The 13,973-nt window shown below is 36.7% G+C and overlaps 1 protein-coding gene across 1 annotated transcript in view; it reads left to right on the top strand.

Moving 5' to 3' along the window:
- SLC38A11 (solute carrier family 38 member 11) overlaps positions 1-13,609 on the top strand; it is a 52,291-nt gene extending 38,682 nt beyond the window's left edge. The window contains exons 10-12 of the mRNA XM_036858366.1: positions 603-715; positions 3,788-3,919; positions 13,211-13,609. Coding sequence (XP_036714261.1) covers positions 603-715; positions 3,788-3,919; positions 13,211-13,504 — 539 coding nt within the window. The 3' untranslated portion in view covers positions 13,505-13,609. The remainder of the gene's footprint in view (positions 1-602; positions 716-3,787; positions 3,920-13,210) is intronic.
- The last annotated feature ends 364 nt before the right edge of the window (positions 13,610-13,973 follow it).

Below are 13,973 nucleotides of genomic sequence, written 5' to 3'. Positions count from 1 at the left end.
GAAGATAATGTATGTTTGGAATTCCTTGCTGTGGCCCTGAGTTTGTGATTAAACTCTATAGCGTGATATACAGGAAATTCAGCTCCCTACATGTACTAGTCTACTGTTCCTTTCAGGATTGTCCTTGATCTAAGAATAACATTTCAAAAGGAAATTTGTTTATTTTAACAGACTTTTTTTTTTTTTTTTTTAATAATGAAGTCACTTACTTACCAGAAACAAAGACCAGAAGCAAGTTTATAAAACCAGTGCACAAGAATTTAGGGAGTTGATTCTGGTGTAAGAAGACAATGGATAAAAGTATTTTTCAGAACTTGGTACAAATTTAAGGCTAATCTTCTAAAAACAAACACTGAGAGTAAGAAAAAAACTATTAGTGATGAATTTGCTTTCAAGTGGAACATGTGCTACTTTTAATACCCATCAGTAATTATATAGTTTTTGAATGCAAAATTTATGTTTAGATTTGGCAGTCTATTCTATTAAATTAAATGACGTTTATGTAGCTTCACTTATATAATAAATATCCAATATCTCATTTATTAGATATTTATCTCAAATACCCAGTATCTATTAAATAAATATTTTATATTATTCTCTAGGAGACTTATTTGAAAATTATTGCAGAAATGATGACTTGGTAACATTTGGAAGGTTTTGTTATGGAGTCACTGTCATTTTGACGTACCCGATTGAATGCTTTGTGACTAGAGAGGTAAGCACAACTTCTTTCCTCCACTTTACCTAGGTCATTTCTCTACTGCATTAATTTGGGGTGATTTATAAATCATTTGATTTTGCAAATTCCCAAGTGCATGACAAGTAATATAATGTATAAAATTTTCTCTTTTAACCAGTTTAAAGATAAATTTATATTCAGATGTTTACAAGATATTTTTTCAAAAGTTGGATTTGAAAATCATATTTGGTAGTTTAGTTTATATTAATGTAAGTATAAATATTAATATAACTGCATTCCAAAGTGAATGCCAGCCTTTATAATAGGGTCAAACCAAGATTTTATTTTACTCATTCTTACAAAGAAATTAAGTACTAAGGTTTAAAACATGTTTTACAAAATTGTTTTTTGGCTAAAATGTTTTATAAGTCAACATGTATTAAAGGCACCACAGGACAGATTTGATGAGTTTTATTAGTTTTAAAAAACTAAAATATTTTATTTTTCGTGAAAACCCAAAATTCAATTTAAACCATTAGTTTTACAGATATATTTTATTTATATATTTATAAATTTATAAATGTTTATATTTATGTAAATATAAAATAAACATTTCTTTATTCATTCATAAATTTATAAATATGTTTATTATGATAAATATATTTATCTATTTATACTTATATATCATATAAAATAATAGAGAGTATATTATTTACTTATATCTGTATATTGATATATTTCACTTATAAAGTCTACTCCAAGCTATGTTATATAGCCCACCTGAATTTGTAGAGGAAGATTAGGTAAAAGAGAACTAATTCTTTTTGTGTAAAATTGGATAACGTGGCTTGTCAGGAATCCCTTATACAGTAAGCTAAAAATCAGCTGTACCATTTAGCAGAAAAACATGATCCTGCTTCATAGTGGTTCTTTCAGGAATCACACTGAAAAGGCTTAGTCTTAGGATCTATTCCTAGAGGCTGTGTACACAGTGCACCATGTCAATGGGTCTAATGTGTGAAGCGAAATGCCTACAGAGCTTCAAATACACTAACTAATGGGCAGGCTTCTAGAGGCACACCAGTGCTTACCTTATGCCAATTCTGCAGATAGGGCACTGCACAAGGAAAAGGAATGAGGAAATGTTCAGCGCTATGTACATCCTTTGCAATTATCACTTGTCCTCACTTACAAATGTATAACTCATAGGCCAGCTCTCCTCAAATATAGGGAGCAGTAGACTGAACTTGATGAATATTTTTTAAATTGAAGAGCCTTTAAAATTTTTACCATCCATGTACAATGCTTGGTGTCAGTCTATTTATGTCTTGTAAAAATAAAATACAGTGTGTGTGTGCGTGAATAAAAAAAAAAAAAAAAAAAATTTTTACCAACTATTGTTGGATTCCGGAAATGGTTTTATTTTAGTTTCTGCCCAGTACTTTAGGTTCAAATCTGATCTCTAGATCAGCAGTAATAAATGGCGCATTCTCATGTGGTTTCTGGTGAACTGCTCGTGGTCTGTCAGAGTCACTCCACCTGTATAGCTTATGTCTTCAGTACTTCAAACTTGTGTTTCCTTTCTAGCTGCCATGACAGGAAGACAGAACTGAACCAAGATCTCTGCCATGGTAGCAAATACTAGGCAGAGGAACTTTGTATATACCTCACACATTCACTTCCTTTTTCTTTTTCTCCTTTCTGCACACACACACACACACACACACACACACACACAAATATACAGTTGGCCTAAATATAATCAAAGCTGTTTCTATTCACAGGTAAAGTAGCCAGCCAAGTACAAGGGTGCCACAAAGCCAGTCTGTGCCTAATAAATACTCTCACTAGCCTGCCCCACTCAGTGATCTTCATCTATAAGAATGAACTTCAAATTAGATAATATTTGGAAGGACATTACCAATTGTAAAACCATAAATGAGTAAGAGTGATTAGTATCCCCATTTAATTATTAACAGAGTTATGGCAGTATCCAGTCAATGGGGGACTGTTACTCAACTAGGAATGCTACTTATCACAGTCATTAAGGTCTCCCAGCATCTGACCCTCTCCCACCATTTCCAATACTTGTCTCGTGGTTCTTTTGCATAGAGCTACCACCCTATTCAGGCTGTCTCCTCCTTGTCCCCCATACATATCTTTACTGTTCTTACCTCTTTGCTCTTTTTCACACTGTTGCCTTGGTCTATAATTCTGTTCTAAATCCCATCCATGTTTCAAGTCCTGCCTCAAGCCAAGGTAGGACAAGCACATTTCAAGAATACTGTAAAGCTGATTACTCTCAGGGAGACAGATCTAGATAACTAAAGCACTGTCTAGTTCTGAATTGTATTTGATCTTTTTAATCTGTCAAAAATTGATCACTATTTGTTTCATTAGATTGGTTGGATCTCTCCAATTAGGATGTTAATTTCTGAGAATAGGAATCATCTCCTAGACATTTTCTCTTAGCAAGTCATAACAAACTGTGGGACACAGTAAATAAGTAACTGTTGATCGATTTCCTGATCTGAGTATCAGTGGAAAATGGTAATCAACTCTTCTCCATTTTTGTTGAGGAAAGGCGAGATAAAATAGACTTGGCTTGTATCAAATAGGATTTAGATTATATGAAATTAATTTCCTGTTAGTAAAGGATATTACACACCCATTATTATTAAAGGATATTGTGCTAACCCCTTCCTTAGAGGTCATTCAAATAATCTAAATAGCATCTGTAGTTTGTGTAAGTGGTAACCTTGTTGGACTCAAGGAGGAAGGATAAGGTAACTTCCCAAGGTCTCTCTTACACTTGAGAAATATATTTATTCACACATTAGTATGCCATGTTCTGAGTCTGGAATGTAATCCACTGCCTGTCTAATAGTTCAACAAAGAATACTTGTTATTGATATGTGTGTGTGTCTATGTGTAAATACTTTGGAAACAATAGAACATTCATTCATATGGCTTTGGCTTAAGATTTGATTGATTGCCTAATTGGTAGTATTTTATACAGTCCTAACTACTATAATATAAAATACTCTCTTAATAAGTCCTGCACAACTCTGAGACTCCCTCTCTAAATAATCTGTTTATATTTGGCAGGTAATTGCCAATGTATTTTTTGGTGGGACGCTTTCGTCAGTTTTCCACATTATCATAACAGTGGTTATCATTACTGTGGCCACGCTTGTGTCATTGCTGATTGATTGCCTTGGAATAGTTTTAGAGCTCAATGTAAGTACATTTAAAGATTCTAAGAATCCCTTTTAAAATAATGTTTACATTTAACATGAGATGTATTTTCCCTTAACAAAGGTGTCACTTTCTAAAGTGGAATGAAAATGTGTTTGTTATGTTATAGTAAATATTTATAAAGATGATATTGTGTACTTCATAGGACTATATTTTTAGAGCAGTGGTTCTCCAATGGGGGAAATATTGCCCTTCCCTCTCCATCTGCAGGGGACATTTAGCAATGTCTAGAGACATTTTTAGTTGCCACAACTGGGTAAGCTGGTGCTAGTGGTATCTAGTGGGTAGAGGACAGGAATGTGGCTAAACATCCCACAATGTGCAGGGTAACCCCTACTACAAAGAATTATCCAATCCAAAATGTCAGTCGTGCTGAAATTAAGATATTGGTTTAAAGGACTTTTTTCATATTCTATTTTCTGTACAACATACATGTTACTGAAAATAACAATAAATTAAATGGATCTGGAAAGTCCTATGCAGAGTGAAGGTAGGTCTAGAGAGATTAATTAAAATATGTAATGAAGAGACTTATATCCACACCCCACATTCACTTACCCTGGCGCAAGTTCTTCTTTTTTTCTTTGAAGTATTTTTTTCTCCCTCTAGGCTTTCCTTTGTAATCTCTACTGCTGCTTCCCAAATCTAGGTCCTCATCATATCACATCTGAATTAGTACTGGCATTTTGCTTCAACTAGCATATATTTAAGCTCTGCTTCCAATTTATCACCATCCTGCTTAAAAATCTCCACTTTCCTACCAACAAGCATAAAATCTGTTGCCTTTATGATCTGACCCCAAACCTTCTATGGAAAGTTATTTACCATTAACTTCCCAGAATCTGCCTTCAGCTCTAGTCGATCTTATTTTTGACCTATGAGTAAGCCATATTAATTCTTTCTTTTATCCTTTGGCTTATGTTTATTCTTTCCTGTAATTATTATTTTCCTTTCCTTTCTGTGCAAATATTACAAAGATTTAAAATTTAGTGCAGCTTCTAACTTGTTTATTTGTTGATCAGATATATATTGAATAATTACAGTTGACCCTGAACAACATGGGTTTGAACTGCACAGGTCCACTTGTGTACAGATTTTTTTTCAATAAATATGTACTACATGAACCTCAGTTGGTTGAATCTGCAGATATGGAGGAACCAAGTATGTGGAGGGCTGACTATAAGTTATACACGGATTTTCAACTGCTCAGAAACCCCCTAACCCTTACATTATTCAGGGGTCAAGTATACTGTATTCCACACAACAGAGATACAAGGATAGGAGGAAATCAGAAAGGATCCATGCTATCATGGAGCTTACAGTCTCACAAATAAAAGTTCAGCTGCTATACAGGCAAAGAAGAAAAGAAAGAGGTATAAGTGGACTCCTAAAAGACATTTTTGAGAAAAGATTGACAGAATTTGGTAACCAATTCAACTGGGAGGACGGGGATAGAGGGACACATCAAGAATGACTTCTTGGGATCCAGCAATTCCTCTTCTGGGTATTTATCCAAAGAAAAACACTAATTTGAAAATATTTATGCACATTGAAGTACATGGCAGCATTATTTACAGTAGCCAAGATATGGAAACAACCTAAGTGTCCATCAATAGATGAATGAATAAAGAAGATGTGGTATTTATATACAATGGAATACTACTTGGGCAAAACAAAATGAAATCATAGTTGGATCCAGAGTGTATTATGCTAAGTGAAATAAGTCACACAGAAAAAGACAAATACTGTATTATCTTAACTTATATGTGGAATCTAAGAAAGATTAAAAAAAAAACAAAAACAAAAACAGGCTCATAGATACGGAGAATAAATGAGTGGTTGCCAGAGGGGAGGGGGGAGGGGGGTGAAATAGGTCAAGGAGATTAAGAGATACAAACTTCCAGTTATAGAATAAATAAGCCATGTGTATGTAATATACAGCATAAGGAATATGGTCTATAGTACTGTAATAACTTTGTATGGGGACAGATGATTTACTAGACTCATTGTGGTGATCATTTTATAATGTATGTAAATGTCAAATCACTATGTAGTAGACCTAAAACGAACATAATATTGTATGTCAACTATATGTCAGTTTTTAAAAGTGACCAAAAAAAAAAAGAATGACTCCTTGGTTCTACTTTGTGGAAGTAGGATTTGAAGGTCCAGGCAAAGGTGGTGGAAGATTCAGTCAGGAACACACTATTGGGAATTTTCCTGCATCAGAGTATGTGGCAAGAAGGGAGTAGTAGGCAGCTCCCCCAAAACTGCACGGGACTAGGGAAACATCTATTCCACTAGCAATGGAAAGAAGGCTCATAGGAGAGATGGACCATTATCAAAGGTACATTTTACCTATGTCCTAATTTTGCACAGGCCAAAGGCTGGTAGGTTCACTCAAAATCATTTCATGTTCCAACCTTGGTCTACGTAAAGGGATGACTGCTACCTAAATGTGCTAACTTGATTTATGTATTATCTTGTATCATGTGTTGTTTGGACTGTCCATAAGCTTGCCTTGCCTACCTAAGTGCAAGTTCTTTGGAGACAAGAATGGTACTTAGCTGCCTTCTCCATCTTCCACAGTATATAGCACAGTGCTAAGAACACAGTACTCCAGTTACTGCATGGGCGATTGCCCTTGGGAGCACAGTTGAGGAACTATTTCTACAAATGCCCCTGGACATAAGAGACATTCTTAGTGTAGCACCACGAAATTAAGTGTTACAAAAAATTGTTGGGGTTGACAGTAATGGTAACCCTCTAATTATGCTGAGGACATGATCGGCATGACTCCCAGCTCTGTTATTTCTTACTTTGTGAAATGTCTCATTTGAGTTCGCATGTTTGTTTGTTTGTTAGAACATTGTAGGATTGTCATATGAGAGAAAATGTCTTTATCAAGTGCCTTGCCACTCACTATTTTGATAGCCTAAGAATGTTTTGTTCCCTTTAAGTTAAGCAAGCATACACATATGCTTATTTTTCAGGAATGATATATTTTTGTAAATTTGACCATTACTTTCTGTTAACTGTGAATCTCCCTCACACTCACACAATAAAATTATAAGCACATAATCACATTAAATATTCCCTGTTATGCTTATGTTGAAATTTTTTGTGGTTAAGACAGAATTCTGGTGTTGTAGTCAAAGAATAATATTTGGTGAATATCTGTTATAAAGTCAAGATCTGAGCTGGCTTGGAGGACTGTTTTTAAAAATTTAAAACATGATTCTAGATCCTTAGATTTTTTTTAAAAGCTGGTTATATAAACATTCAAAAAAAACAGAGTGTTAAATTGTCATGATCTAATAACTCAGTTACACTAGTTTTAAAGCACTTTGTAGGAATTCATAAAATCTAAGATCTCCATTCTCTTCCAGACCACTTGAGTGCATATTTTTCCAGTCAACAAAAGTCTTTTGGTTAGCACAATATCATAGTCAGGTCTTTGTTCAACTCCGTTTTGTGTGGGCATTTGTCATGTTTCATAAAGCCAGATCAAGCATCATTTCTGTCAGTAATGCAAGCCAGGTCACGCAACACTTTAGAAGTAACTAAAGCATGTGGTGTTCCCCTTCTGAACAACAGTGTGAGCTAACATGTAGGGAGTATTTACTCTGTGCCAAGTGTTTTGCATGCATTATCCTCTTAATCTGTATTAATTGTATAGATAAAGAAACTGAGGCACAGAGTGATTGGAGTGATTAAATAGGTCACACTAGTTTTTTTTTTTTAATTAAAGTATAGTTGATTTATAATAGATTACTTTCAGGTGTACAACATAGTGATTCAATATTTTTATAGATTATACTCCATTTAAAGTTAATATAGAATAATGGCTATATTTTCCTATGCTGTACAATATATCCTTGTAGCTTATCTATCTTATACATAATAGTTTATATCTCTTCATCCCCTTCCCCTATCCTGCCCTTCCCACCTTCACCCCTCCCCACTGGTAACCACTAGTTTGTTCTCTATATCTGTGAGTCTGTTTCTTTTTTGTAATAGTCACTACTTTGTTTTATTTTTTACATTCCACATATAAGTGACAACATACGGTATTTGTCTTTCTCTGATTTATTTCACTAAGCATAATACTCTCTAGGTCCATCCATGTTATTGCAAATGGCAGAATTTCATTCTTTTTTATGGCTGAGTAATATTTCTGTGTGTGTATGTGTGTGTGTATGTGTATGGACACCACACCTTCTTTATCCATTCATCTGTTAATGAACACTTAAATAGGTCACACTAGTTTTAAGTGGTAGAATCAAGAATAAGTAGAGGGCTTCCCAGGTGGTGCAGTGGTTAAGAATCCACCTGCCAATGCAGGAGACATGGGTTCGATCCCTGGCCCGGGAAGATCCCACATGCTGCAGAGCAACTAAGCCCGTGCGCCACAACTACTGAGCCTGTGCTCTAGAGCCCGCGAGCCGCAACTCCTGAGCCCATGTGCCACAACTACTGAGCCCATGTGCCAGAACTACTGAAGCCTGCGGGCCTAGAGCCCGTGCTCTGCAACAAGAGAAGCCACGATGAGAAGCCCACGCACCACAACAAAGAGTAGCCCCCACTCGCCACAACTAGAGAAAGCCTGCTCACAGCAACAGAGACCTAATACAGCCAAAAATAAAAACAAATAAATAAATTTATAAAAAAAAAAGAATAAGTAGAATATGGACCTTTACAAATGAGATGTGTAATAGAATCAGACCTTCAATTTGCAAAGTTAAGGGAATGCTGTTACTTAGTATAACTAAAATAATACAGAATAAATTATTCAGGGTTATATTAGTTATTTAATAAAAAGCAAAACCCCATTTAGAACTTAGCTTCCCTTTTATTTTATTGTTTTCATGGCAGCAGACAACGACATATTTTCCAAGGCAAATGCACCCTCAATTTTAAAGGATTCATTTTAGAAACAAATAAAATAAATGTAGGTTCCATCCTTGGTAATGAGAATCCAGCATCTTGGCACTGATGGTGCTCTTAGAGAGAAGAGGCATCTGCAGTAATTGGGTCCTATGGGTTTCTACGTGCAGCAGAGCAAAGAGAAGAGATGAAGCAGCTGGTGCTTGTGGTCGGAGTAACCAGCCCAACAAGCACTTTGTGCAGCTTACAGTGGGAGGAGGACAGCAAACCAGTTACCCAGCAAGAGCCCACATACAGGGTGAGGGAGCCGTAGTCCAAGCTGCCAAAGACCTCTGAGCTAGAGTTTTTTGTGTGTTTTTTTTTTTAATTTATTTTATTTTATTTATTTTCTTTTTGGCTGTGTTGGGTCTTTGTTGCTGCGCTTGGGCTTTTCTCTAGCTGCTGCGAGCGGGGGATACTCTTTGTTGTGGTGCGCGGGCTTCTCACTGAGGTGGCTTCCCTTGTTGTGGAGCACAGGCTCTAGGCGCGTGGGCTTCAGTAGTTGTGGCACACGGGCTCAGTAGTTGTAGCTCGCGGGCTCTAGAGTGCAGGCTCAGTAGTTGTGGCTCATGGGCTTAGTTGCTCCACGACATGTGGGATCTTCCCAGACCAGGACTCGAACCTGTACCCCCTGCACTGGCAAGCAGATTCTTAGCCACTGCGCCACCAGGGAAGCCCCTAGAGTTTCTTTTTAAGGTATAGGAACACATTTCACGAGTTCAAATTGATTACAAAGTAGAAATCTTAAATATGTATAAGCATTCTTTTTTTATATATATATTTATTTATTTATTTATTTATTTTTGGCTATGTTGGGTCTTCTGTGCGAGTTGGGTTTCTGTGCGAGGGCTTTCTCTAGTTGCGGCAAGCGGGGCCACTCTTCATCGCGGTGCGCGGGCCTCTCACTATCGCGGCCTCTCTTGTTGGGAGCACAGGCTCCAGACGTGCAGGCTCAGTAGTTGTGGCTCACGGACCTAGTTGCTCCGCAGCATGTGGGATCTTCCCAGACCAGGGCTCGAACCCGTACCCCCTGCACTGGCAAGCAGATTCTTAGCCACTGCGCCACCAGGGAAGCCCCTAGAGTTTCTTTTTAAGGTATAGGAACACATTTCACGAGTTCAAACTGATTACAAAGTAGAAATCTTAAATATGTATAAGCATTCTTTTTTTTTTTTTTAAATATTTATTTATTTAATTTTGGCTGTGTTGGGTCTTCTGTGCGAGTTGGGTTTCTGTGCGAGGGCTTTCTCTAGTTGCGGCGAGTGGGGGCCACTCTTCATCACGGTGCGCGGGCCTCTCACTGTCGTGGTCTCTCTTGTTGCGGAGCACAAGCTCCAGACGCGCAGGCTCAGTAGCTGTGGCTCACGGGCCTAGTCGCCCCGCGGCATATGGGATCCTCCCAGACCAGGGCTCGAACCCGTGTCCCCTGCATTGGCAGGCAGATTCTCAACCACTGCGCCACCAGGGAAGCCCCAGCATTCTTTTATTTAGTTTTCAGCTTCCTTGCATCAAATGAGAGGTTTCTATTCAGGTAGGAGAATTCAGATACTTTTCCAATCTGTATTGCCAGTAAAAATCTTCAGCACTTTCTGTTATTTCCCTCTTGCAAACTGCAAAATGCGGTGGCATCTGTGGTGTTATTATCAAAGGATAGTGCTTTCTCCCCCCCTTTATAATTAAGGCTATATTTTCTTGTCTCTTTGATAAACTGTTATGGTATTTATGTCCTGTCAAGAAATTTCAAAAATTATCCCGAAGCCAGTGGTGTAACCTCAGGCAAGGCTGTATTAGATAGATCAAATTAGCTGGACTTATTTATAGGGAATAGAGCAGATGGAACTGTCCTATCATTTTACTGATGATCTGAGGTCCTAACAACAATCTCTAGCAAGACGGAGCTCTCAAATATTAGGAAAGTAACCGCTATCAAGACAAGATACTCAACTGGACTTCTTCCAGTACAGACATCAGCTATACAGTTTTCCCACTAATTGCTACTTTCTCAACCCTTAAAAATTATGGCATAAACAGAACACCCATTACTTTGCACTGCCCAGCAAGTTAGGTTTGGAAGAGTCCCAAAATGCTGACTGATGACAGCTTCTTAGCAGCAGCTGGTGGCAGTTTTCATCCTGATAGCACTTTCACACTCCACAGTTCCAGATGAAGTAGCTTCACATGTTTGTTCCTATGAAGAGAAGAAACTCTCTCTCTTTCTCTCCACACACACACACACACACACACACACACACATACATATATAATTGTTTTCAAAAATTATTTCATAGAAATCAAAGGATTATTATTATAAGCACAGATTGAGTTCTACAGTATTTTTTATAACTTGAAAAACATTGTCAGTTTCAAGTGACATGATGGAGCCTAAGGAATCCATAATTCATTTAACTCTGGCCATATGAAAACTAATCCTTTACATACTGTGTACCATTGTAGGTATTCATTTGTATTCATGTGCTATGAATAGCAAAATTATATTGTCCATATATTTTAAATTAGAATATGGTACCTCTTAGAATTTTCTCATTCTTATATCTCTGTAGAAATATTTTCCATGAAGTGTGGTCCCTTCTATTCTTCCCCAGATTTTTAGATGCTGCCTGGCTAGTCTGACTTCATAATTTGTCCCCCTCAATTGATATTTCTCCAGACTTTTGCTGTTTTTGTAAAAAATAAAAAAGTTACATTTTTGAAATCATAGTTGTATATTTCTTGTATGAGAGTAGTAATTAGTGTAAAATACAGTAAACTTAGTAAATGGTGATACTGAGAAAAGTCTTTCTTTTAAAACTATTTTTAAGGTCTAATCTGTTCTTTTACATCATCCAATTTCAAAATCAGTTTTCTATGATTTTTCCCTAGGGACAATCTACCAAAATAATGTGTCAAAAGCTTTCAAACCATAGTGATAGGCATATAGGGTTTCATTATACTATCCTTTCTACTTTTCTGTATATTTACAAATTTCCATAATAACTTTTTCAGGTATGGAAAATTTTTTTTTTTTTTAATTTATTTTTAGCTGTGTTGGGTCTTCATTTTTGTGCGAGAGCTTTCTCTAGTTGCGGCGAGCGGGGGCCACTCTTCATTGCGGTGCGCGGGCCTCTCACTATCGCGGCCTCTCTTGTTGCGGAGCACAGGCTCCAGACGCGCAGGCTCAGTAGTTGTGGCTCACAGGCCCAGTTTCTCTGCGGCATGTGGGATCGTCCCAGACCAGGGCTCAAACCCGTGTCCCCTGCATTGGCAGGCAGATTCTCAACCACTGCACCACCAGGGAAGCCCGAAAATATATTTTTTATGGAAAGCTTCTTTTGTATTCTAAACCGTATCATATTTGTTATTGTATGTTTTAAAAATTTTCTGTTTTATGGTTTAAGAAAATATCATTTGTCATATGTCATTTGTCACATCATATAAATATATTTTGTTAATAATATGTGTTATGTTTTGTTTAATATATAATTAATTTTTAACATAATTAGAAAAAATATTACCTAAAATGCATTAAATTTTAACATTACTTCATTCGCAGAGTTACTAGTGCAGATTTGGCCTCCTCAAGGGGAAAGTCTCTTTCCTTTGAAGTCAGTAACTCTTGATCTTTTTATAATAGACAACACCACTTCCCATAATTTTCAATCTAACATTCCTCCTCAGGTTGGACTTATCCATAAGCCAATGTGGGGGAAGGGTGAATGAGTCATAGTTATTTAGTTCTGCTGTCAATTTTCTAGGGTAATTAATGTGTTTAGTTTTACTTGAAAGAGGATTTAGAAATGCTACTTCATGCTAAGTACCCTTAGGGGTACAGTTTTCCTTTCTCATACAGACAGGCACCTACTTTCATACAAAGTCAAGGGAAGAGGAGAGATAAGACATTATGCCCTATATACACCTCCCAATAGTCCCCTTTTGTACACAGCTGACAAACAGACCTCTCAGCTTTGAATGGCATAATAGATAACCAGCAATTTGAAATGAAGATTATAAGGAAATATGATGTGACTGAAAATATGGGAACTTTTAAGAGTTTGCCAGGAGTCAGTCTTACCATCTGCTTTATTTTATATTATATTCTGATTATTATTTAAGCCTGATATACTATTATATTATTTTACTTTTCTCATTTGTAAATATACCATCAGTAAGGGAAAAACCTATTCCTAAGTCTTTCTTGGAATTATTTTTCTTTCCTCTGTTTGATTTAACTGAACCTATCAAACTTTTAACATACATGATGACAAATACATTTTGTAAATGTTTTTTAAAAACTGTCCAAGGAGTGCTCCATTCAGTAACATTATCTTATTTCTTGTTTTGAATACACAGGGTGTGCTCTGTGCAGCTCCCCTAATTTTTATCATCCCATCAGCATGTTATCTGAAACTGTCTGAAGAACCGAGGACACACTCAGATAAGATTATGTCCTGTGTCATGCTTCCCATTGGTGCTGTGGTGATGGCTGTTGGATTTGTCATGGCCGTCACCAATCCTCAAGACTGCACCCACGGGCAGGAAATGTTCTACTGCTTTCCCGACAATTTCTCCCTCACAAACATCTCAATTTCTCGTTTTCAACTGACAACACAACTTTCCATTTTAAACATCAGCATCTTTCAGTGAGTTGCGCGCTTTAAAAAATAGGTATTTTTCATAGACTTCTAAACTGCACAATAATATTCACACATGTTTTAGTCTCTATATTATAAAATTATTACTTTGGCATTTATCAAGACTTGGTTTTTCTTTACTCTTTAGTCCAGTGTAAAAGATAAAAAGGAGGGAATTCCCTGGCGGTCCAGTGGTTAGGACTCCACGCTTTCACTGCCGAGGGCCCTAGTTGGGGAACTAAGATCCCGCAAGCCACACAGTGTGGAAAAAAAAAAAAAAAAGATAAAAAGGAAAAGAAAGTTGAATGTATTTGATCTTAAACTGGGACAAAATAAATGTTTTGTTCTAATGACTGGGCTACACTAATCTTAAATGCAGGGGGAGCAGTGAAACCTGTGGCGTCTGCTGCCACCCTCTCAAAGCAGTATTCTCTTATTTAATATGTGAGCCAATATATTGTGCTGTAAAATGAGTAGATGAT

This window comes from Balaenoptera musculus, chromosome 7 (genome assembly GCF_009873245.2).
Source record: "Balaenoptera musculus isolate JJ_BM4_2016_0621 chromosome 7, mBalMus1.pri.v3, whole genome shotgun sequence".
Lineage (NCBI taxonomy): Eukaryota > Metazoa > Chordata > Mammalia > Artiodactyla > Balaenopteridae > Balaenoptera > Balaenoptera musculus.
The sequence above is the reverse complement of the archived record's forward strand: the minus strand, read 5'-3'. Positions and strand labels throughout refer to the sequence as shown.